This window comes from Eschrichtius robustus, chromosome 16, assembly GCF_028021215.1.
Source record: "Eschrichtius robustus isolate mEscRob2 chromosome 16, mEscRob2.pri, whole genome shotgun sequence".
In the NCBI taxonomy this organism is placed as follows: domain Eukaryota; kingdom Metazoa; phylum Chordata; class Mammalia; order Artiodactyla; family Eschrichtiidae; genus Eschrichtius; species Eschrichtius robustus.
In genome coordinates, this window is record NC_090839.1 from 23,222,565 (window position 1) to 23,247,631 (window position 25,067).

At 50.2% G+C, this 25,067-nt stretch overlaps 1 protein-coding gene across 1 annotated transcript; it reads left to right on the top strand.

The window, feature by feature from the left end:
- The first annotated feature begins 134 nt into the window (after positions 1 to 134).
- Positions 135 to 24,672, top strand: SLA2 (Src like adaptor 2). The gene is made up of 8 exons (XM_068524906.1): positions 135 to 381; positions 5,913 to 6,046; positions 10,044 to 10,143; positions 10,532 to 10,618; positions 12,352 to 12,455; positions 22,873 to 23,022; positions 23,782 to 23,914; positions 24,321 to 24,672. The coding sequence occupies exons 2-8, from the start codon at positions 5,956 to 5,958 to the stop codon at positions 24,484 to 24,486; spliced, it is 831 nt and encodes a 276-aa protein (XP_068381007.1). The 5' UTR covers positions 135 to 381; positions 5,913 to 5,955; the 3' UTR covers positions 24,487 to 24,672.
- Positions 24,673 to 25,067: the final 395 nt, after the last annotated feature.

The following is a 25,067-nucleotide window of genomic DNA, read 5'->3' on the forward strand; positions in this document are numbered from 1 at the left end:
ACATACCTGATGCTTATCCACCCAGCAACACTGTCCATTTAAAGTGAGGAAACCAAGACCCAGGATAAATAATTTGCCCGAGGTCATACCAGTAAGCCAGCCAGGATTGAACCCTGAGTCCATCTGACACGCCTATATTCCTCTCAAACCGAAAACCTGACCGTGAGAAGCCTGACCGTGAGGTGATGCGGGAGAAGCCGAGATCTTGGAAAGGCAATCTGCCTCTCAGCTCTGCCCTCTGTGTGCAGTTGCCACGTCCCACCCCTCGTGTAGTCATCTGCAGCCACCTGCCAGGGCTCCTCCAACAGACCAGACTGTATTTCGCCAGAAGGGGCTGTCGTCATACCCACCAAGGATAATTTCAGGAGGCAGCCGTCTCAGGTCAGTTTTGAATGGTCCAGGGGCTGCGGCTACCAGTAAGTACATCGAGGTTGCTGTGTCTGTGGCAGATACTTGTAAAACGACTCGACCCTGCCCATCCTGGTAGAGGACAGGAAACGAATGCATGTGGGCCGATGCAGGTGACCGTGCTGAGGTCCTTACAAAACAGGCAAAAGCAGAGTTCCGGAGCTGGAGGTGGTCTCATGGGCACAGTTGCTCTACGAACCCACCTTGCTCCGGCTGCCTCGGCTACACATCGGCATGGATGGTTGCCTGTTTCCCACCTTGGCTGTGTGCCTGGAGTCGGGCCCCAACTGGCTGGTCCTTACCACACTCATCCTCTTCTCATTTTCATTTCCTTTCTTCCTATTCAATATATTCCAAAAAAAAAAAAAAAGTTGGGGTGCCTGCTTTGTGAGAGGCAAGGAAGTGGCCAGGTAGATGCTACCTACCCAAGATGATTGTGTGAAGCTTTTCCGTATAAATTGTCTCACCCAGTTCTCATGGCAACTCTGCAAAGTGGCAGTGTATTTTACAGACAAAGAACAGCTGAGGAAACTTAAGTGATTTGGCCAAGGACACCTAGCTAGAAAAAGTTCCCAGTTCTTTCAAAATCGATGCATTTTCATATTTTATTGACTACAGGCTGAGCCCTTACACCTTCCTGAATGTTCCTCCTACTGAGCCAGTAAGGTAGACCCGATTCCAGTTTTGTGGATGAGAAAACAGGCCCAGAGGTAACCAATTTACAAATGGTCAAAAAACTCACAAAGCAGCAGATCTAGGCTTTAAACTCTCTAATTCTCAGGTGTCTCCCTGAGTGGAACGGGAGAGGATATGGTGGCATCTTTTTGAGACCATAGATGGTCATTCCCTACTTCCTTCCTCGTTCATGGGCCTCTCCTTAAGGCCAGTCCAAAAGTCTGCCTGTCAGATGAAAAGATGGACATCACGGTGGTGTGGAGGCAAGAGCAGGAGGGTGGGCCTGTGATCAGTTCCCTCCCAGCCACAGGCCACATCCTTGAGTGGCCGTCACGCACCCTAACATCCTGGTTAGAACCTCCACTCTGGCTCCCTCAGCTCTCCACGCCAGGTGCCGCAGGAGTTAAATCTCAAACCAGCCTTCCCTGGGAGAAAGGGAGAACCTGAGCCCAGGTGTGCTCAAGGCCCCAGAAAAGGCTGCATTGTCTGTGAAATAGCGGTTTCGTGTTACAAGCATCTGTCTCCAGGATTGCTAAGCCCCTAATGGGGAGGCAGTGAATGGGTGGTTACTTAGATACTAATGAGCTGAGATTTTTACTAATTTAAATTTAAAAAAAAATTTTTTTTTTTTGGCCATGCCACACGGCTTGTGGGATCTCAGTTCCCCAACCAGGGATGGAACCCGGGCCCCCAGCAGTGGAAGCGTGGAGTCCTAACTACTAGACTACCAGGGAATTCCCTAAATTTAAATTTTAATGACTGATTTAAACATACCAATCAAAGGGGGTTCTATCAGAGATTCTTTTATTTTTTTTTTTAACAAAGCAATCCCTCCAGGACATTCTTTTTTTTTATTAATTAATTAATTTTTATTTTTGGCTGTGTTGGGTCTTCGTTTCTGTGTGAGGACTTTCTCTAGTTGCGGCAAGTGGGGGCCACTCACTATCGCGGCCTCTCTTGTTGCGGAGCACAGGCTCCAGACGCGCAGGCTCAGTAATCGTGGCTCACGGGCCCAGTTGCTCCGCGGCATGTGGGATCTTCCCAGACCAGGGCTCGAACCCGCGTCCCCTGCATTGGCAGGCAGAATTCTCAACCACTGCGCCACCAGGGAAGCCCCTATCAGAGATTCTTTATCCTAGCCGAGTGGTTCTTAAGTTTAGAGTGTGCATCAGAATCACCTGGAGGGCTTGTGAAAACAGGTTGCTGGCCCCCTACCATGGAGTTTCTGATTGGGTAGATCAGAGATGGGGCCTGAGAACTGGCATGTCTAACAAATTTCCAGATGATGCTGAGGCTGCTGGCCTAGGGACCACACTTGGAGAGCCACTGTCCAGGTCCTGCTCCGCAAAGTGTGGTTCCCAAACCAGCAACATGGGTATCGCCTGGGAGTTGTTAGCAATGCAGAATCTTGAACCCCACCGAACCAGAATCTGCTGTTTAACCGGATCCCCAGGGGATTCCTATACACATTAAAGGTTGGGACACTCCAAGGCAGTGCTTCCCATACTTGCTAGTCAAAGAAATCTCTTGGAGTGTTTAAGATTCAAATTTTGGGGCTGCTCCTCTGGTGACTTGGATTCAGAAGATGTGGGGGGATCCCAGGAATCTGATACTAACAAGCCCCTCAGGTGATTATTATGACCAGGTAAGCATGGGAAACTCCTGCTCATTTAGCTTGGTTCTGTGTTCCTTGGACCAGACCAAGCCACAAAGCCAGAGAGAAACCTCTCCCTCCAGGATCATGACGAGGCAGCTGCTTCTCCCCCATAAACAGGAACTTGGGGAAGGTGGCTCCTCGATGGTCTGTGATGCCGTCAGAGGAAACGGGTGGTTGTGAGAACCACAGAGCCTGCAGATGTGAGCTGGGAGCCCCAAGGACCCTGTGACAGAGCTCGAAGAGCCCTGGGCCTGCCTCCTGGCCTGCCTGTGCTTGGGAGGGCCACCCAGTTGGAGGTCTCTAAGGAGCATGGGGCTCCTGTCCCATCCCAGGGGTACAGACTGCTGACCACAGGCAGATGCCAAGCTCCCCAAAGCAATATCGAGAGCCTCTCCCTGAAGACTCCCAGGCTGAGAGGGTCCTGGGTGACCTAGGACTAAGGACATTGGCAGACTTCCAGAAGGGGCCCCCCAAAGCCCTAACCTCTTCAGCTAAAGCATGCGTCTTAGCCGAGCCCCTGCCTCAAGCCTCTGATGACAGGAAAACAGTAAGTATGCTTGTTTTTTGTTTTCCGATGGCCTTGGGACTGTGAGGAAGGATGGTCCCCTCAAGACTGGGAGTGGCCTTTACGGTTGGGACAGAGCGTCAGTGGATAAGAGGAGTCTAGATTATAACCTCTGAAGGCACGTTCAGCTCTAGAGTCTACAATTCTTCTTAAAAGGGTGATCTTTCTCAGTGGAAAGGGAGGGAGGTCTCCCTTTAGCTCAATCCAAATTTATCACTTGCGCCGCCACTGAGAAATTATCTGCAGAAGATTATCGTCAGAAAAACACAACAGACGCGGATGGTAGATCCAGCTCTGCACTAACCAGCTACGAACAGTGAGCACGAGGTTGCTCTCCCTGGGCCCTGGGGCTTGTTTTGAATGGCATTCAAACCCTGCCAACCTCTCAAAGGGTCAAGTGCTGTGGTTAAAACACCAAATGTTCCATGTGCTGACCTCGGCTGCCTTTAACTCTTTGCTTCCGCCCAAGCCTGGGTCCCCTAGAAAGTGCCTACCTAACATGTAGTAAGTTGTTCAAATACTTAGACAATTATGATTAGATTCTTAAAAGTTTGGGCCAGTACCATTCTCCCCCTCCTAGGTCTGCCCACCCACAGTCTTCATTTTGCCCCCAGAAGGCCTCCTCATGTTGCCAGGACCAGGTGAAGGGAGCTGGCAGAGTGCTGGGGGGTCTGCCGGCCTGAGTGCAGGGTTCTCCTGCCTTTCGGGCCCAGCCCCCGGCACCACCTGCAACGGGGAGAAGTCTCTGGGTTCACTGTGGTTGGTGACTGTCTTGCTGAAGGAGGGGAAAGGAGACTAACCTTTACTGAGCACACACTCCGTGCCAGGCCCCTCAGCTTCTCACAACCCCATGGAGTCAGTATTATCCCAGATTCACCAGTGAGACTCAGAGAAGTTACACGCTTTGCCTGAGGTCACACAGCTCGAGCTTGGTTGGTCTGAATCACTCGTGCTCCCCAGGAATGATCTCTCCCAGGGATTTTCTGGACCCATGTCTGCATAGTTAAGCACAGAGCATGTGCCCCATACCCTAGGGGAAAGGACTATTGAAAACCTGGCCTGAAGGGGTGCGCTGGCATTGAGGGAAGCAGAGACCCCAGGAGGCAGCAGCGCCATCTCGGGCTGCCAAGGCTTCGGGATCCCAAAGTCGGAGCAGGAAGTGGCTGCCAGGAGCCATTCCGTAATGGTGGGCCTGTTTTCTGTTAAAGAGCTCTCCTGTCCCGTGAATACGGAACTCCCCCGGGAGGCAGGAGCAAACATGCTGTCATCCGCGTGTGGATGGCACGAGACTACAGACAGCTGTTCCATTCTCCAGGGCCGGATCCTTGCTCCTCAGACAGGAAGGCCCGTGAGGCCATGGGAGTCACTCCGCCATCATGACGGACACCCATCCTCACCCAGGTGTGGGAAAAGGCTCAAAGGCAAGGACGGAGCCTGCTATGTCCCTAAACTGGTATAATTATGCGTTGTCTCTAACGAAGAGACTGAAAACCGTCTGAAAGAATGAAACCACCTCCCTACAACATTTTAATACGTATAGTGTTTAAAAAAATCGGCATTACCCTGGAAACCTGGGAATTTAAATTATTCTAAGGATAAGACACCTGTCCAAAGAGCTAATAATCACTTCGTCCATTTAGATAATGTGTATCAGGTGCCTTCTGTGGGTGAAAATGCTGAGGAAATGGGCAGAGAAGTCCTTGTTCTCAACAAGCTGTAGAATAATGGCTGATTAAACAAGCACCCCAGTACGTGAATAATTAAAACTTGGGAAAAGCACAACAGGCAGCCCCAAGAGGGAGAAAAGGGAAGGTCCCCAGGAATGGCCTCTGGGGAAGTGACACTCGGAGCGTGAAAAAGGAAAAGCAGGCCCTGACCTGGCTCTTCACATGCATTATCTCTCAGACCCGTATGGTGGGTATCGTTATCCCCATTTTTCAGATGGGGAAATGGAGGCAAAGAGAGGGAAGTGGTTCGACAACCAATCCTGTAAAGGCTTGCAAGTCATCACTGTGTCATACAGTCTCCCGGGCCTCTTACTTTGCCCTGTGACCCCAGTAACAGTGTGCTCAGTGTCACCTTAGCGTGTGAGACGTGCCAGCCAGCTCCCAAGCCCCCTCAGATCCCCCTTGCCCACCTAGCCGTGGGTCCTGGTGTGCCTAGAGTGAACTCTGTCCTGTCATTGGCCCCTGCCACCCAGTGGCAGAATGTGATCCCAGGTCAGGCAATGATTCTGAGTAGCCATAGGAATGATCAGCTAGGGCTGGGGGATTCGGGGAAAGCCTCCTGGGGAAGGGTGGGATCCAGACAGGCCCGAAGTGGAAAAAGGGCCTTCCAGTAATGGGAGGGGGCTTCACACACGCAAAGGCCCAGAAACAAAGAATGGAGCACGGCTACAGCGTAGAAGAGATGGGAGGCAAAGAAAACAGCGTCCGGTTTGCAGAAAGCCTTAACAGTCTGGTGGAGGGGCTGGAACCTGGTCCTGATGGGAGGGATCTCATTTGCCTGTGTCAGCAAGGAGGTCAGCAGGGCTGAGCTGGGGAGGGAGGGTGTCTGGGCACCAGGCTGGGAACCACAGCTCTGTCCCCATCACAGCATCTCTTTCAGATTTCTCTTGGTGATGCACTTCTGAGTGTTCTGCTGAGGAACGATGGGAAGTCAGCCCAGCAGGGGGAAAGCCCTTCCAAGCCCAAGCCTGAGCCCCTGTGTGCAAGGCCAGGGTCCTGAGCCCATGCAAGCAGGTAGGCCGAGGGCCCCGGGGCAGCCAGGCCCTTCCTGAGCAGCCACTCCAGCCTCAAGTATCAACGAGGACCTGCTGTATACCAGGTCCTCCCCATGAACCACACAGCCAGGGTCCCTGCTCATAGGAAGCTTACATATTAGTGGTCAGAACATTAAACCAGACAAACTAGAAAATGTGAGAGTGACCAGAACTAACCAGGAGGGTGTGATGGTCCCCCAGGCATCTCCCATGGCTTCCCTCCTAAACCAGTTTATCCAGAGCCTGAGCTGCAACCCTAAGACCAACCCACATCCATAGCTCTCCAAAGCTGCACCGTCCATTATGATAGCCGCTAGCCTTATGTAGCTATTTCAATTTAAACTGAAATTAATTAAAATAAAATAAAACTAAATATTCAGCTCCTCAGTAACACCAGCCATATTGTAAGTGCTCTCCAGCCATATGAAACTAGTGGCTACCTTATTGGGCAATACAATTGTAGAACATTTCCATTATCACAGAAAGTCCTACTGGACAGAAATGCTTTTATCCTGAGAGGTGCTATGAAATACTTGACGCAAAATAGAGCTATGATGATTGGAAAAAATGAGTTCATGCAATGCATGGGCTGAACCTGTAATTGTGGTTTTCTGAGGCAGTCCTGACTAAAAAATGCCAGTTTTTAGGACGATTAGACAATCAAAGTATCCTGCAGTATCTAGTACTTTGATGTCAGAGCTACAGCCCCAGTTTGTTTCTTGTTCCCTAAAACAGCCCACAAATCCTTTCTCAAATCACATTCTGATTTGGGGTTTTGATAATGTATTTGTCAGGGTTCCCCAGAGAGACAGAACCAGTAGACTGTGTGTGTAAGAGAGAATTTATTTTAAGAAATTGGCTCACGCAGCTGTGGGTGGCCAGTCTGAAGTCTGCAGGGCAGGCCAGAGGGCTGGAGACCCAGGGAAGAGCTGATGCTGCAGAATTCCAGAGTGGAGTCTGGAGGCAGGATTCTCCCTTCCTCAAGGACCTCAGTCTTTTTCTCTTAAAATCTTCAACTGACTGGATAAGGCCCACTCACATTGTGAAGGGTAATCTGCTTTATTCAAAGTCTACTGATTTCAATGTTAATCTCGTCTCAAAAATAGTGTCACAACAACATCTAGACTGGTGTTTGACCAAATATCTGGGTACTGTGGGCTAGCCACGTTGACACATAAAATCAGCCATCAGAGATAACAAGATTGCTCTAAACCAAGCAGCACTTTTAGGAGGAAGGACACAGACACACAGTTAAACAGAAGTAGAAGACTGCAGAGCCACACTGGCTATCTGTGTTTGGCAGGCTCTGCCCCAAACTGAAAAGTCCTCTGCAATGGCTGGGGCTTCCTTTCTGCTCCTCAGCCCCCATCCCCAATATCCACCTTTCTTTTTCTTAAATACTTTTATTTTTTATTAATTTTTTTTTCTTTTTGGGCACGTTGCACAGCACGCGGGATCTTAGTTCCCCGACCAGGGATCGAACCCGCGCCCCCGCATTGGAAGCGCAGAGTCTTAACTGCTGGACGGCCAGGGAAGCCCCAAAGTCGTCCTCCTCTCTTTAACAGCAGCCTCCCCTAGTCCCCATGGTCATCGATCGGCACCCTGGACCCTGTAGACTCCCGCTGGGGAAGCAGTTGCCTCCTTCTAGCCACGCGGTGTGCACTGAGAGCCTGGGGCCCAGCAGGCCCTGCAGGAAGGGATCTGGAAACCACACAGGCCTCCACCTCATTTCCTCTGAATCTAGCCACAGGCAGCGGCCCCGAAGCTGCTCTGAGTCATGCCCAGGATGCGCAGGGGGTGACCCCCCGGCAGGTGCCCTGGGGCCCTCCTTGCCTGTGGAAACTGAGGGGCACTGTGTTCCCCTCTCTGTCAGGGTCTCCAGGGGACGAATGGGCTTCTCTCAGTACTTCTACCCCTGGTCCCAGCAGGAGCATGGATTTTGGGCAACTCCTTTGTCCATCAGCCTTGCATCCATCCAAAATCTACCAGGGCTCTACCCCGTGCCAGGCCTTGTGCCAGGACCGGGGGACACAGTAGTGGACAAGACAGACACAGTCCCTGTGTTCAGGGACAGTCAAGCCTCAGACACAGGTGCTAAACCAATAATCAATTACCACTGTGTTAGACTTTGGTGACAGTGTTTTAAGGGACTCTGACCAAGAGTGTGTGCTGAGGGGCTCATCAGGGAAGGGACGTTTCATCCAAGGAGTGAAGGATGAAGGTGACTCAGCCACCGGAGGGGACCCATCAGGGGGACAGCATGTGCTGCTCAGTGGCTCCTGCGGTGCAAGGCCAGGGCTTCCAGGAGGGGGAGGGGCACTTCTGGCCACCTGGCTCTGTTCTTGTCAGAGGACACCCTCCCCAGACTTACTTGCACCGTGTATTCGGGCATCAGGCAGGCATTTCCCTGCACCGGGGGATGGCCAGGGCCTAGGTTCTGAGGAGCTCCAGTCTGGGGTCACCACGGGGGTCTCCATGTGTGTCTGGGAGGACATGTAGGAACTGGTCCATTTCCGGAATCACAGTCTCATTCTGCCCATGTCCTGGAGGCCCTCAGCCCGCGTAGCGTCCAGCTCTGTGTCTGCCCCACCCGTCCCCTGCGCCCTTGTCTGTCCTCTGCTCGCCCTCGCTCACTTCCTGGGGCCCCAGCTGTGTCTGGAGGGCCTCACAGCGGCCTCTCAGGCTCTGAGGAGCACCTGTGAGGCACATAAACCTTCCTTGCTGACCTCACTGCTTCTCGCAGCTTCATGCAGAGACCCCTGCTGAGATGGGATAGGAGGAAGAGAAGGGAGGGCGCCGGGATGTGGGTGAAGGGCGCTCTGCAGCCCGTGTGTTTTCAGGACAAGTAGGCCTGGACAGGCATCAGGAGGTCTAGATGGTCGGGGCGGGCTGGTCCCTGAGTGGGGGGCGAGGGGATGAGCGTCCTGTGCTAAGGGAGCCGCTTGCCGCCTGCTGTCCAACCTCAAAATTGGGCCTCAAGGCCACCACGTGCTCAGGACCAGTCCTGGTGTGATGGGGTGGGGTGCGGCGGCTCCGTGTCCCGTCTCTGTGACTCCCTCTCTGAACGCCAGCCGCCCGGGGAGTCTGGGCCTTTCAGAGACGTGCTGCTGCTGTCCAGCCCAGTCCCCCCACCCTGGGCCCGTGGGAGGACAGGGACGGGGTGATGTGGCATAGGAGTTGCGCCCCCCTCCCTGGCAGACTGCCCCGTGGAGCCTCGGTTGCCTTGCTGTGTGATGGGGCTGAGTGGAGGTGACACATACGGCACCCGTCAGGCCCTGACACAGAGCAGGTGCTCAGGAAGAGATGGCAGGTGTGTGACCAGGACACTTGACTGAGACACACATTCCTGCTGGGCGGCTGCTCTGGGCCAGGCCTGTCCCAGTGGGCCCTGGGGCTGCACCTCTTCTGAGGGGGCAGCACAGACCTACACCTGTCGCTCTGGACAGAGGTCATGGGAGAGCCACTCTGCCCACGTGCACGGCACTCCAGAGTTACAGAGCCCGTCCAGGTCAGTGATTTCCTGGGCCCCTCCAGGAGCCCTCCCCCTCCCATGGCCACCTCCCAGCCCCTCAAAGCTAATCCATCTGGTGGCCACCTCATCGGTGCCTTTCAGAAGCTGAGCTCAGAGATCCAGGCTGACACCTGCTTAGAGCTGTCGGCTTCAAGTTTGCTGAACAGTTTGCTGAGTTCCTTTATCAAAATCTCCTGTGATGATCTGTATAAAAATGGGATTGTAGCCAGGAGCCCCACTCCTCTTACCACACCAATCCTTTCCCCGAGGGGCCCCCAAGAGATGTCTGGGCACCCCCAGGGCTCTGCAGAGCCCTATGGAAAAGCATCAGATTCCAGGTTGCCATCCCAGGATCCCAGCAGACATGCTGCCCTAGGGTGCCCGTGGGAGGATTGATGGTGGGAGCCCAGCCTCCACTGGAACTCACGTCTGGCCAGAGGGTGACCATCTCTGTCCCTCCATCCAGAGAGGAGCAAGGCCAAAGCTGTGGCCTTGGGCAGTTTCCCGGTAGGCGAGCAGGCAGAGCTGTCTCTGAGACTGGGGGAGCCACTGACCATCGTCTCTGAGTAAGTCCCTCTGAGGGCACTGGCTGGGGTGCTCTCTCCCCTCCCCCGATCCCTGAAGATGCATGAGTGGGAGGAGGGGCCCCTTCCAGGAGGAAAGAGCATGGACTTTTGTGCTGAGCTCACACAGCACTCTAATGGTGGGATTTTAGGCAGCTTGACACACCTGTAGGGAAAAGCAGTGGGTGGGCAGGGCCTTGCAGGGGGGCCCTGAATCAGGCCATTCATTGCCTAGGAGGTACCCAGACTGGCTGGTGCAAGGAAACCTGGGAAACTCAGGTGGGATGGGTGGCCTCAGGACCTAACCTGGAGGGTCCTTGTGAATCCCAAATGAGCGGTGCCCAGGGCCTTGGCCCTCCTGAGAGGGGTCCCCTCGCCCTTCTCTCTCCAGGGATGGAGACTGGTGGACAGTGCTGTCGGACATCTCAGGCAGAGAGTACATCTTCCCCAGCAACCAAGTGGCCAAAATCTCCCATGGGTGAGTTCACACCCCCAGGCCCTGCCTCGGGGGAGCTTCCTGCTTTCTCCTCCCACAAGTGTAGTTCTTTACGCCCAGGCTTATGCTGAGCAAAGCTGGGGTCGGGGGAAAATCAGGCCCAGACCCTGCCCTCCAGAGGAGCTGAAGACTGACTCTCTCAGGTCAGCCTGTGAGACTTGGGAGCCCAGAGGAGAGGGCTCGGCAAGGCCTCATGGAGATGTGGCACCTGGGCTTTGGAGGGTGGCCGGGAATCTGGTGGTGGAGAATGCTGGAAGGGACTTGCAGGAGGTGCGGGCAGCCTGCATAGATGTCCCCAGAGAGCCTGCTCGGGCTGCCCTTCCAAGAGGCACTTCCTCAGGAGGGCTGGACTCGGGGACGCAGGGTCTCTCAAAAAGTGTGAGCCATCCCTTGCCCAGAGTAAGTGACAGACTGACTCCAGAGCAAATTCTATGTCGAGAGAGAAAGGCAGTGAATAACCTGGAGCCAGGGACATGTCACTGTGTCACTGTGTGTGCTGTGACAGCCACGCTTCAGTTCTGAGGAAAAGCACGGCTCCCACACTGGATGGCCTTCCTTTCTGAAGCTCGTGGTATGTCTGGCTCTGAGGAAAGCAACATAGGATGCTGAGACATGTGGACACCGCATAGAATCAGCTCACGTCTCCCAGTGGCCTGGGCCTGCTGGGCAGGGTTTTGCCTCCACAGCCTGGCGTGAAGTTTAAACAGAGGAAACACCGACTACCCCTAAGAGTCCCCTTTCCTTGCCTCTGCTTCATTTATAGCCTCGATTTTCGTAAGTTGTATGAATGATGTATTTTATTTACTATAAAACTAGGCTCAGTTTGCTGCTGGCACCAAGAGAATCACAGCTTCTCTACTTTATTTACTTGGAATCAACTGAACCCTGACTCTGGCATTTCACAAAATGACAGGGAGGCAACAATTTCCATCAAATTGGCTTCTGGACGCTTTGCCTGGGACCCCCGGCCATGACTTTGGGGGCAATAAGAAGCTGATGGACTGTTAGCCAAAAAATTCCTGCACGACTCCTTGAACTTTTCACTGCAGTGAAGTCCTTCATGGACATACATAGGTGAGGGATTAAGTGAAGAGAGAAAAGGAAGGTGTGGGCTCAGAGTTATCAACAATCCCAGCATTGAAAGAGGCACGTATGGCGATTGATGGGCTACATGATTTTTTCCAAAATTTTAGAATGTCTTGAACATTCTAGTTCCGAACTTTCTACCCACAAATAAGCGCCAGTGGAAGTTAGATTTCAGTGATAATGAGTAAATGTTCACCTGCATACCTTTTGGCTACAAAGTTAAACTTTAAACTGTTGAAATAAAATATTTACTAAAATTTAAAAAAAGAGGCAATTCTTAGAGAGGTGAAGGCTTAGAAAGGTGAGTGGATGGTGTAGGGGCGCTGGGGGAACTGGGCAGTGATAGGAGAGGGTCTGGGATCACCTCACCTGCCCCCAGACCCTGGCCACTTGGGAATGAGCTCTTCAGTTAGAAAAGGCTGGGCCTGACCCCATGAGATGGTCCTGGCTCCAGGGGCCTCAGAAGACAAGGACAAAGCTGGGGGCCCTGAGAGACCTGAGGCCAGCTCTTCATGGGACATTTGGAAGTCTGAGGCCCACAGAGGGAGGAGAGGTTCCAGCAGAGTCTTGGGCCACCCACCCCCCAGGCTGACCCCCGACCCTCTCTCTGCTCATCTCCCCGCCCCCAGGTGGTTATATGAGGGCCTGAGCCGGGAGAAAGCTGAGGAACTTCTGCTGCTGCCTGGAAACCCCGGAGGGGCCTTCCTCATCCGGGAGAGCCAGACTAGGAGAGGTGGGTAAGCTCAGCCTGCCATGGGCTTTTCCCTTGCATGCCAAGAGCCAGGTGTGATGTGACTTGGGGGTAGAGGTAGGAGGCCACATGTGGAGGGCTGGAGACCTGGCCTTGGAGTCGGGCAGTCCGGCTGACTGACCACATGTTGCTGCCGTGAGAGCCTATCAACAATGGGGCAATAACCTGCATTTCTAAAAGTGGTGTGAATTGCCCATGGGAGGGATCCAGCTCAGCCAACGCTTTGGCAACCAGGACTTGTAACACAGTCTAGTCACAGGATTTCCCTGCCTTGACCAGCAATGATTTCTCCCTCCCCAAGACACAACATGATCCTGATCTCTTGACAAGGTCTCTGTGCTTTGGGTCACCAGCCAGTCGGAGCCAGAAAACCCACTAGGAGTCACCTCATGATCTTCCTCTCTGTGCTGTGCAGATGGGGAAACAGAGGCCCACAGAGGGATAGGGACATGTCACACTGCACATTCATATGGGACTTCTCCCACCCCAGGTACAAACATAACACGAAGTTGAGTCTGTCTCTGATGCCCCTGCTTCTCTCTGAGCTGCCCTGAGTCCCTTACAGCAGGGACAGAGAGGGACATTGAAGGAGTGGCAGTGCCCTCGTTTATGTTAGGCGCTTTAAATGCCTTCAAACAACCCTGTGGGGATTGTACTTCCAATGTCCCCATTTTACAGATGAGGAAATGGAGATTTTGGGGAAGAGAAACGATTTGCCTGGGGAGACACAGCTAATAAGTGCAGAGCCGGGATTCAAACCCCGCTGCGGTTCATCGCACTTCAGACACCCAAGAGAGCCCACCTGTGATAGTAATGGTAGCATTGCAAGCACAGGGGTGGACTAGGGAGAAGCTATTCAGGAGTGAGGACAGGCTGCCTGTGCTTCCCTTAACTGAACTCACTTTGATGCGTCGTCAGGGTCCTTTGCTCTCTACTCAGTCTCCCTCCTGGGGCCCCTTCCAGCGCGTCTTTGCCTCTCCTTCCCTTCCTTTGGGAGTCCCCTGGGTTGACCTCTCCCCAGCCCCTCCTACTATTTTCCAGGCAGCGCCAGCATCCCTCACATACACCCATAGGCAGGCCAGGGTGGGGGGCTGGCTCAAGTGCAACAGCTACAAACAGGAAGCCATAGCGGTGCTGTTGGGGGCAGGGGCACTGTATACCCGGGCCCCAGTGAGCGTGAGAAGCCACAGGAAGTGCTCCGTGCTCAGCTGCCCCTCCCACACCCCTTCTCTGGCCTGGTTCAACCCCAAGAGCATAGTGACCGAAACTTATTGCCTCTCTGAGCCCCTTTTCTAAGAAGGCACATATACAAGAGGAACTGGTGGAGAAATAAAGGAGAAAGCAGATAAGAATCCACAGGAACTTTTTTTTTTCCTTCCAGTTTTATTGAGACATAATTGATATACAGCACTGCATAAGTTTAAGGTGTAAAGAATCCATAGGATCTTTAAGGATCCACAAAATTGCTGGGATTAAGGTTAGATTTGACTCTGAGGTTCCCCATAGCAACACCAAAAAGGGATAGATCAGAATGCAGCTCTCATTATCGAAAAAGGAAGAATTTGCCAATTCTGCAGGAAAGGCAACAGTTTCCCAGTACTGATTTCTAATCTCTCATCCTGGGCTTCCTTTTGGAGAGTGTTTGTTAAGCTGCAGGTTACAACCCATTTGTGGGCCAAGAAATCAGTTTGGTTCAGTGGTTATAGACCAGTGGGTCTCAAACCTGGGTGGGCATCAGAACACCTGGAGGGTTTGTTAAAACAAAGAACTGGTCCAGCCAGTTCTGATTTGGGTCTGGGGCCTGAGAATTTGCCTTTCCAACAAGTTTGCAGGCGGTGCTTGCTGCTGCTAGTCTGGGGACCACACTTTAACAACCACTGATCTAGACCTTGGCTGTGTGTTGGAATCATCTGGGGGAGATTTATAAATTACTGATGGCTGCACCCCACTCCCAGAGTTTCTGATTTAATTGGTCAGGGGTGTGGCCTGGGCCCTGGAAGCTACAAGAGCCCCCCAGGTGATTCTGATGTGCAGCCAAGGTTGAAACCCAATGGTTTAGTGGATCTGGACCAGTAAGCGTTTAAAGTGAAACATAGCTGAAAACATTAGGATGCATCACTGGGGTTGGGGAAAATATTGCTTCACCAAATTTTTTGTTTTCGATAATTTTAAGTGTGTCCTGGGTCACTGTAAAATTTCATATGTGCTTTGTGGCCAAAAAAAGTTTGACACTAAAGCTGTACGGGCCCGAGTGACGCCACAGGATGGTGGTTCTCAGACTTGAGTGTACAGGAATTGTCAGGGGAACGTCTTGCCAATGCACTCTTAGGCCCCGCCGCAGACCTGCCAAATCAGACTGTTGGGTACAGAGGTCAGAAATCTGCTTCCTTCACAAGCTCTCTGGATGGTTCTCATGTTCTTTTAAGTTTGAAAACACAGTTCCAATCTAGGGAACCCGAAGTTAAGTAATGAGAGACAAATGTTTTTCATGTTTACATAATGCATCTTGTCATATATAACGGTAATTAACTGTTGACCAAGTGAGTGAGTGATATCAGGATCAGCTTTTCTTTGGCCCAAGATCCAGACATACCTCTGGCAAGGGAATTCTGTAGGGGCTTTGAGCCTGTGAGTGGACCAAGGAGGAAGGCCTGGGGCCACTGAGCTCCCAAGAACACTACTCAAGAGTCTGGAGGGGGAGGGGAAGACCTCCCATCTTCCCCAGAGTCCCTCTGGCATATCTGGTTGTGTTCTAGGCCTGGGGGGAGCCATGGCAGGGCCCCAGTCAGGCCGAAAACCTTGGTGTGTGAAGGGGCACAAAGAGTGTGTGGAGGTCCCAGGATTGCTCCAGAGGTCAGCGCCAGGGCCAGACCCCAAGAGCGTCACCCTCTTGCCTTCCTACTGTCCTACTATGTGTCTATACTGTGTTGAGCATTGCAGGAGAGACGGATGAGCAAGACACGCCTCCTGCCCCTGAGGGACTCACCTCTGTGATTCTGTCAGCCGAGAAACACTTAAAAGCATCTCCTCTGAGTCAGGCCTGCTAAGTTGTGATTCCTGCCCTCAGGCTTCAGACAGTCAAGGGTCCAAGGCGCAGCATCCTCGAGGCTATCAGCTTCTTAGAGGTCTCAGAAGTTCAGAGGGTCCTGCTAGATCTGCGTCCCCCAAACAGGTTTTAATGTGCTCCCTCACACCACTGTGGACCCCTCCCCTCCTCCCGGCATCATCATCAGAACACCTGGGGGAACATGGTTCCTGAGCCCACAGGTCACTGCAGGCCAGGGTGTGACACTGGCTAAGCCTGCTGGAGCTTTCTGGAATCCGGGACCTCATACTTTCCTTGCCTTTCTCCCAATGGGTCTCCCTCCAGGCCCTGCACCCAGCCATAGTTCCCACCATTCCTTCCCACAGCCTGCCTTCTGGCCCACTGCCCACCAGAACACTCCATGAATGAACACACCTTGTTCTTTCCACTGCTGCATCCTTGCACACGAGCCTCCCTCAGCCTGGAAAGCCCTCTCCTCCATTCCTCCACTTGGCCAACTCACACTGATCCTTCACGACCCATTGCAGTGTCATTTCCCCAGGTTCTTTGTCACTCTTTGCTCTCAACTCCCACAGCATCCTGAAAAGACCTCTTCTGTAGCTGCAATAAACTTATTTCTTAAAACAAAGTCAGGGTATGTGGTCTAACAGCAGGGGAACTAAATACTTGAGATGAGGACCATAAAGGAAAATTCTGGCTGAGGGATGTGCTGAGGGACAGTACTTCTTTCCCCAGAGTATGAAGATCTGATTACCTGTGTCTGGGGCTAGCGCAGTGCCAGCTTGTAGCAAGTGTTCAACAGATGTTTACTGGATAAATGGATGAGTGAATGAGTGCATGTATGTACGTTGAGGGGAGGAGAGAGGATGAAGAGCTGGGGTAGGGTAGACTGACCCGCAACACCATCTGTGCTCACAGCGGTAGGAGTGCAAATGGTGGCAAGGACTCCTCAAGTCTGCTAGTAATCATGGCCGTGTCCAGTGTTTATCACAGAGACTCAGTAATTCATTCAACAAATAAATATTGCATGGTGACTCTGTGCCAGCCACTGTTCTAAGTGCTGGGGATTCAACAATATATAAAGAGCACCAATAAAGAGGTTAAAAAAAAAGCAAAATCCCTGCCCACAATCTAGTTGGCAATGTGCATAGTGAACAAATAGTAATTAAGCAACTGATCATGGCAAGTGCCACAAAGAAACAATAAAGCAACAGTTAAGAGGAACAGAGTAAACAGGTGCATCCTCAGCAGGAGGCAGGTGTGCCTGGAGCAGATCCAAGGTCACCGGAAGTCAGGTCATGCAAGGCCTTTCCAGGGTGAGAGCTTCAGATTTATTTTAAATGTTGACAGGGAGGGTTCTAAGCAGGGGAGTGACATGATCTGATCCCTCTACGGTGCAAAGAGAGGATTTGGCAGGGGATGAGGCGGAAGTGGGAAGCCACATGGGAAGTTGTTGCAGGCTAAGAAGTGGTTAGATTCCGGATATGTTCTGAATGTAGCCAGTAGGGTTTTCTGTGGGGCTGGATGGGAGGTGAGGGAGAATGGAAGCTGACAGGGATGATGCCGGGGTTAGGAGCTTAGTAATGAAGGAATTGTGCTGCTGTTTTCTGAGATGGGAAGATGGTGGGCAGATGAATTAGGACAATCCCTCGTGAGGCTCACCGTTGGTTATATGATGGGGTGGGGCGGTGTTGAGGGACAGACGATGGGAGAATAGGACCTTTGGTGCTAGCACTTGTGTCTGGGCAAGCCTAGAGCTGGGGCTTCTCCCAGGCAGAGAAGGTGTTCTGGAGAGGAGCTGTCTCAGTAGGAACTGAGTTGTAAAAGGAAGGCTGACGGTTACGCAGGTGCAAGAGTGTTCCATATAAAAGGAACAGCGTGAACAAAGAACCAGAGAACTGATAAGGAGCACTGGATGCTTGCTATGTGCCAGACGCTGCTAAATGCTTTACCTACTTTACCACCTGAATCTACTGAGGCGGGGACAATTATTATCCCCCTTTAGAGAGGAAGAAACAGATCTGAGAGGTCAAATAATGTGTCTTAGAGACACAGGTAGGGTTATAGGATGTAGGGGTGCTATAGTGTGTGACTCTGGGTGGGATATGAAACCAGGGAGTCTGAGTTTAAAAGACGTCCTGGAACTGGGAGGCAGCTGTAGATATCTGGGACCGGCTGCAGCAGCAGTGAGAAGGAACAGCAGGATAGCAGGCACACAGGGCAGTCAGAGGTGGCCTTGGTAGGTGACCTGTCCCCACATGGGCTTGACAGAGCTTATTATCTCTGAGTCTACCAGTCAGATCCTCAGTGTAGCTGTGAGGATCCCTCCTGGTTCTAGTAACTGTGGTGACAGTGGCCAGGGTGGGGTGGCTGGAGAACCAGGCCCCATAGAGGGACTTGGTCACTTAGTTCAGCTGGTTGGGTGGCTTCCAGGGCCTAGTTTCAGTTATGTATCTCTTTCCCAACCACAGAGCTTTTTCAGGGTCACAGCACAGCTCCAGAAGAGATTCTTCTTAAAGGTACGGAGTCAAGGGGTCTCCAGAGTCAGGTAGAAAACAACGAAAAGGAAGCAAGGACTTTACTCCATACTTCTCAAAGTATATTGACTTTGTATCCTGTAGCCTTGCTAAATTCACTTATTAGTTCTCGTCTCTTTTTTGTAGGTTCCTTAGGATTTTCTACATCTATGATCACACATTATCTATAAATATAGTTTTACTACTTATTTTCCAATTCATATACCTTTTTTTTTTTTTTCCTTGCCTTACTGCACTGGACCTCTAGTATAGCAAGTGGTAAGAACATTCTTGCTTTATTCTTATCTTAGAAGGAAAAATTCAGTCTTTCCCATTAAGTATGATGTTACTTATAGATTTTTCACAGATGCTCTATGTCAGGTTAAGAGGAAGTACCCTTCTGTGGTAGGCAGACTAGCCCCCCAGCGATGTCCAGGCCCTAATCCCTGAAACATGTGAATATGAATTACCTTACATTGCAAAAGAGAGTTCGTAGACATGATTAAGGATTTTGAGATAGGGAGTTTATCGTGGATTATCGAGATGAGCCCAGTGAAATCACAAGGGTCTTTACAAGATGGAGGCAAGAGGGTAAGAGTCTGAGAGACTGGAGGATGCTATGCTTCTGGCTTTGAAGATGGAGTAAGGGGCCATGAGCTAAGGAATGCAGGGGGCTTCTAGAAACTGAAAAGGCAAAGAAATAGACATTCTTCTAGAGCCTGCAGAAGAAGTACAGGCCTGCTGATACCTTGATTTTAGTTTAGTGAAACCCGTTTTAGATTTATGACCCCCAGAATTGTAAGATAACACATTTTTTTGTTGTTTTAAACCATTAAATATATGGTAATTTGTTATAGCAGCAATAGGAAATCATTACACCTTCTATTTGTAGTTTTCTTTTTGTTCTTTAAAAATCATGATGGGTGTTGAATGTTATTATTTTTCTACATTTCTCCAGGTGATCATGCTTTTTCTCCTTTATTCTACGAATTTAGTGAGTTAACACTGACGTTCAATTTTTAAATCAACTTGTATTCTTGGGATAAAGCCAATTTAGTCATAATGTATTATCCTTTTTATACATTGCTGGATTCAATTTGCTAACAGTGTGCTAAAGATTTTTTGTGTCTACATATATGAGGTATATTGGTCTACAGATTTCTCATAATGTTTTTGTCTGTTTTTTTTAGGAAGTTAATTGCTGGCCTCATAAAATGGGTGGGGAAATGTTATCTTCTCTATTTTCTTAAAGAGTTTGTATAAAATTGATATTATTTCTTCTTTAAATGTTTGATAGAACTCACTAGTGAAGCCGTCTGGACCCAGAGTCGTCTTTTCAGGAAGTTTTAAAATTATGAATTCAATTTCTGCAGTAGATATGGGTCTATTCAAATTTTCTATTTCTTGTGTCAGTTTTGGTAATTTGTGTCTTTTAAGGAATTTGTCCATTTCATCTAAGTTGTAGAATTTATTGGCATAAAGTTGTTCACAGTATGCCCTTATCCTTTTAATGTGTGTAGGATCTATAGTGATGTCCCCTCTTCATTCCTGATGTTGGTAATTTCTGTGTGTTGTGTTTTTTTTTTTTTCTTTCATCAGTCTAGTTTGAGCTTTATCAATTTTATCAACCTTTTCAAAGAATCAGCATTTGATTTTTCTCCATTGTCTTCTATTTATTTCCTTCCACTTAAATTTATTCTTTTTCTAGCTTTTTAAAGTAGAAAGTTTATTTTATGCCTTCTTTTCTTCAAGTGTAAGATTTAAAGCTAAAAATATACCTTTAAGTCCTGATTTAGCTGAGCTCACAAATTTTTATTATTTAGTTAAAAATATTTTCTAATTTTGCTTATGATTTCTTCTTTGATCCCTGGGTTATTTCCAAGCATCTGGGGATTTTCCGTATGTCTTTTTGTTATTAATTCATAATTCTGTGCGGTCAGAAAACATACCTTTAATTATTTCAATCCTTTTAAATTTGTTTTTACGGCCCAGTCTATAGTCTGCCTTGAATATTCCATGTGCTCTTGTTGGGCCCAAGGTTTGTTAATTAAGTCAAATGGGCTGACTGCATTGTTCAACTCTTCTGTATCCCTGTTGATTTTCCATCCTATCAAGTACTAAGAGAGGGGTGTTGAAATCTCCAATTATAATTATGGACATCTGTTTTTTCTGTTAATACTATTGGCTTCTATATTTTGAATCTCTGTAACTGGGTGCATATGAATTCAGGATATCCTCTTATCTCTGGTAATACCCTTGGTCCTGAGTTCTACTTTTCTGATATTAATATAATCACTCCAGCTTTCCTATGATTAATGTGTGCATGATACATATTTTTTACTTTTAGCCTGTGTTTTAATATTCAAAGTGTGTTTATCATGTAGTTGGGTCTTGCTTTTTAAAATACAGTTTGAAAATCTCTGCCCTTTAATGGAGTATTTAGACCACTTCCTCAAAGTAAAAGCTTCCTAAAACTGAGCACTGCCTGTGGTTTGGGGAAGTCACTCCTGCATTTTGTTGGCATTCCACAGGGAAAGGTTAAGTGACAGGGTCACTGGCTCTTCCTCCAGGTTCTCTGTGCCAGTTTTCTCATCTGTAAAGTGGGGATAACTGTACCTACCTCACAGGGTGGTTATGAGAATTAGATGAGATAATCCATATAAAAAGTGCATAGTAAGCACTCAATAAATGAAAGCTACAGATAGCTTTAAATAATTAGATAGTAATAATAGGTTATTACTATTATTCCACTAAGCACCCTCTTCCCAATTGGCTTTGATGAAGTGTTAAGAAATGAATCCCACTTTACAGTTATAAAGAGCACTCGTATGCATCCTCATCTGCTGAAAACTACTGCTGGAGGCCTGATTTTATATAGTTATATAGTTATGATTTTATATAGTCTTTTCTCTCTATTCGTTTTTCAACCGTGTGCTTTTCCTCTTCCAGCCAGTTATCCTTCTTTTAAATTAAAATTTTCGTTGAAACCTATCAAACTGTATACTTTAAACATATGCATTTTATTTTATATAAATTATACCTCAATAAAGTTGATTTTAAAAACTAAAACAGGGAGTTCCCTGGTGGCCTAGTGGTTAGGATTCTGGGCTTTCACTGCCGAGGCCCGGGTTCAATCCCTGGTCTGGGAACTGAGATCCCGCAAGCCACACAGCACGGCCAAAAAAAAAAAAAAAAAAAAAAAAACTAAAAACTAAAACAAAACTGGAAAAATTCTGTCACTTGCATCGGTGAATATAATATTCATGTATAGGTTTAAGACTAATAACAGGGACTTCCCTGGTGGTCCAAGTGGTTAAGACTCTGTGCTTTCACTGCAGGGAGTGTGGGTTTGATCCCTGGTTGGGGAACTAAGATCCCAAATGCAGTGTGGCGCAGCCAAAAAAAAAAAGACTAATAATAAAACCAACATCCATATGCCCACTTACCAGCTTAAGAAATTGTGCAACAGTCCCTTTGAAGACCTTTGCCTGCTTCACTGTGTTAATCAGTTACTTTTTTTTTTTTCTTAATTTATTTTTGGCTGTGTTGGGTCTTCGTTTCTGTACGAGGGCTTTTCTCTAGTTGCGGCAAGTGGGGGCCACTCTTCATCGCGGTGCGCGGGCCTCTCACTATCGCGGCCTCTCTTGTTGCGGAGCACGGGCTCCAGACGCGCAGGCTCAGTAGTTGTGACTCACGGGCCTAGTTGCTCCGTGGCATGTGGGATCTTCCCAGATCAGGGCTCGAACCCGTGTCCCCTGCATTGGCAGGCAGATTCTCAACCACTGTGCCACCAGGGAAGCCCAATCAGTTACTTTTCTTCACAGTTTTTTCTTTTCCTGGTTGTGCCAGGTCTTAGTTGAGGCAGGTGGGTTCCTTAGTTGCGGCAGGTGGGCTCCTTAGTTGCAGCTAACCAGCTCCTTTTAGTTGCGGCACACGTGCTCCTTAGCTGTGGCATGCAAACTCTTAGTTGTGGCATGCACGTGGGATCTAGTCCCCTGACCGGGGACTGAACCCGCTTCCCCCGCATTGGGAGGTGGATTCTTAACCATTGTGCCACCAGGGAAGTCCCTTCTTCATAGATTTGCCATACGTGCATCCCTATGCAGTAGTCTTGGCTGCCTCTGAACTTTATTTAAATAGAATCATACTGAACGTATGCTTCTGTGACTTGCTGTTTCTGCTCATTATTTTAAACATTTATCTACGCTTATGTGTGTAGTGGTTATTAACTTTTATGCTGAATAGTGTTACATTCTAGAATCTACCATTGTCTCGAGTCCATATGGGCCGTTCGCAGTTTTGGGCTTTTCGGAACAATGCTGCTATGAATATTTTTGTTCATGTATTTGCAAGGCATCATGCTGGGATGGAACGGCTGGGTTGTGAGCTATGAGCGTGTTCAACTCGACTAGTTAATGCCAACTGTTTCCAAAGTGGCTTATACTAATTTATCTTTCCACCAGCAGGGTAAGAATTCCTCTTTCTCCACATCCTTGCTGACATCTACTGACACATCTTCACATCCTAACAACACTTCTGCCCACTTGAGTCTTTATAATAACAGCCAACACTTAATGCTCACTTAAACTGTGGCAGGCCCTGTTCTGAGCGCTGTGTGTGTGACCTTGTTTCACCCTCACGAGAGCCCTAGCTATGATAAGTGTGTTGTCATTTATGAGCCAGAGAGCAAGTCTTTGTCCCTCCCTTCCCCCTTCCCTTGTCTGGGCCCAGTGCCCACTCTCTGTGGCCACTTCATGTCTTCCTTCTCCCATCCTGGGCTGGGCTGGGCTGGGTCCCAGCAGGGCCTTAGTCCCACCCCGGACCCTTTCCTCCTCAGGCTGTTACTCCCTGTCGGTCCGCCTCAGCCGCCCTGCATCCTGGGACCGGATCAGACACTACAGGATCCAACGCCTTGACAATGGCTGGCTGTACATCTCACCACGCCTCACCTTCCCCTCACTCCAGGCCCTGGTGGACCATTACTCTGGTACGGCCATCCCCTACCTCCATGAGAGCAGACTGGGATGTGGGTCTGTGGGGAAGTTAGTCATACCCTCGGACACTTTGCCTGCTGGAGAATATCTAGGCAAAAGTGGGACCTCCCCTCTCTCCATGCCAGTCCCTATGCCAAGAAACACAGCCCGGGAGCCCGAAGTTCATCTCGTGCCAGCAGAGCCACGGAGGTGTCCCGTGTTAGTGCAGGCCGGTGCCTCACCCACCACTGTGGTTCTGAGTCAAAGTCCCCAGTGGCTGGCACAGTTCTCCGCACAGGAACTAGGCCCAGAGCTGTTGCTATTGTGGAATTCAGTTGATTCTCAGCATTTTCTGGTGCCTGTTCTGTAACAGGCACTGCAGCCACTACAGCAGAGTGTCAGAGAAGCAGAGAGGAAAGACTACTACTGGGAAAACTGATCGGGGGATTTCAGGACAGTCATTCCACGCAGCAGATACTGACAGAACAAGCAGAGACTGATCACCCCTTAGCTTTCTTCTTTCCAAAGCGCTTTTCTAACCAGAAACTGGGGCTCAAAGAGGTCCATCAACTTACCCGAAATCACACGGTAAATTAAGTCTCCCGAAACCTAGCCCAGAATGACCTTTGACTGCATGTCAGCTTCCAGATTACAGCCTGGGGCTCATGCTCCCACCTGCCAAGTGTGGAAAGCTGTCAGGGTGAGGGTGGAGTTGTCGGGGAGGAAGGCAGGGCTGGAGTCAGCCATGTCAAGGGTCTAGGTCTCTTCCTCAGAGCTGGCGGATGACATCTGCTGCCTACTCAAGGAGCCCTGTGCCCTGCGGAGGGCCGGCCCACTCCCTGGCAAGTCCATACCTCTACCTGTGACTGTGCAGAGGACACCACTCAATTGGAAAGAGCTGGACAGGTGAGAAGCCCCTGGAACGTGAAGGCAGAACAAAGGAGAGTTAGAAGGACCCACCCCTGGGAACCCAGAATGGGCTTGTCGCCTTCAGGGACACCTGGGAGCCAGTAAGCGTTGACTGAACTCAGGCCAGCCCAGGCTCAGCAGGTCTGCTGGGGGGACTAGCAGGGAGGCCAAAGTGGGCATGGATATGGGGCATGCCTGGGCACCAAGGTGGCCAGGATGGAAGGTCAGACAAGATGGGATACAACAGAGAGCACCAGTCCTGAGTGAAGTCAAGGGGAGTTTGATCTGACAGGGAACAGGAACCACTGTGAGTTTTTCAGCAGGTGTGAGAACAGGGAGCCGTGTGGTAGGTGCGGGGAGGAGGGTGAGGCCCCCAGATGCAACTCTTTCCCCCTCTCCACAGCTCGCTCCTGTTCTCTGAAGCATCTGCCACAGGGGAGGAGTCCCCCCTCAGTGAGGGCCTCCGGGAGGCCCTTAGCTCCTACATCAGGCTGACTGATGACATCTCCTTGGACGATGCCAAGGCCCAAAGCAGAGGCCGAAAGGGGAACCAAGGCTGCAGCACCTAGAACCCCAACTCAGCTCAGCCTGACTGAGCACCCCAGAGGCAAAGGCTGTGCAGAGTGAGGGGAGGGCTGGGACACGGAGGCACAGCCAGAGTCCCACCTCTATCCTCTGTTCCTTCCTCTCTCAGCCCTAAGAGGTCACCTAACCTCCTCCCAGTGCCATGACCCGACCTACAGCCTCTAGTTCAAGTAAAGACCAGTTAAGAACAGGGCCAGGACTCCAGAGAGACTAGATATCCTCGGTGTGACCCAGCCAGTTCCCGAGTTTGGGAGTCCCAGTACCACCTTCCTCCCTCTGCCTGTCGAGTCTCATTCTACATCCCCACAACCACTCCCACAAGGCAGAGAACGCCCACTAGCATCAAGGAGAAAAAAATAATCATTTAACGGAAACTGACCAGTCTCACTCCAGAATGGCAGCACACCTCAGAAGGTAGAACTACGGCCTAGAAGGGACAGGAAGGCAGAGGGGATGGGTGGCTTAAACGGCAGCAGAACCTGGGCTGTCCAGCTTCCACCTGACCGCCACGGCGAAGAGCAGGACCTCTGACAGTCCAGGTCCTCCACGTCCCCATGAAGCCCCT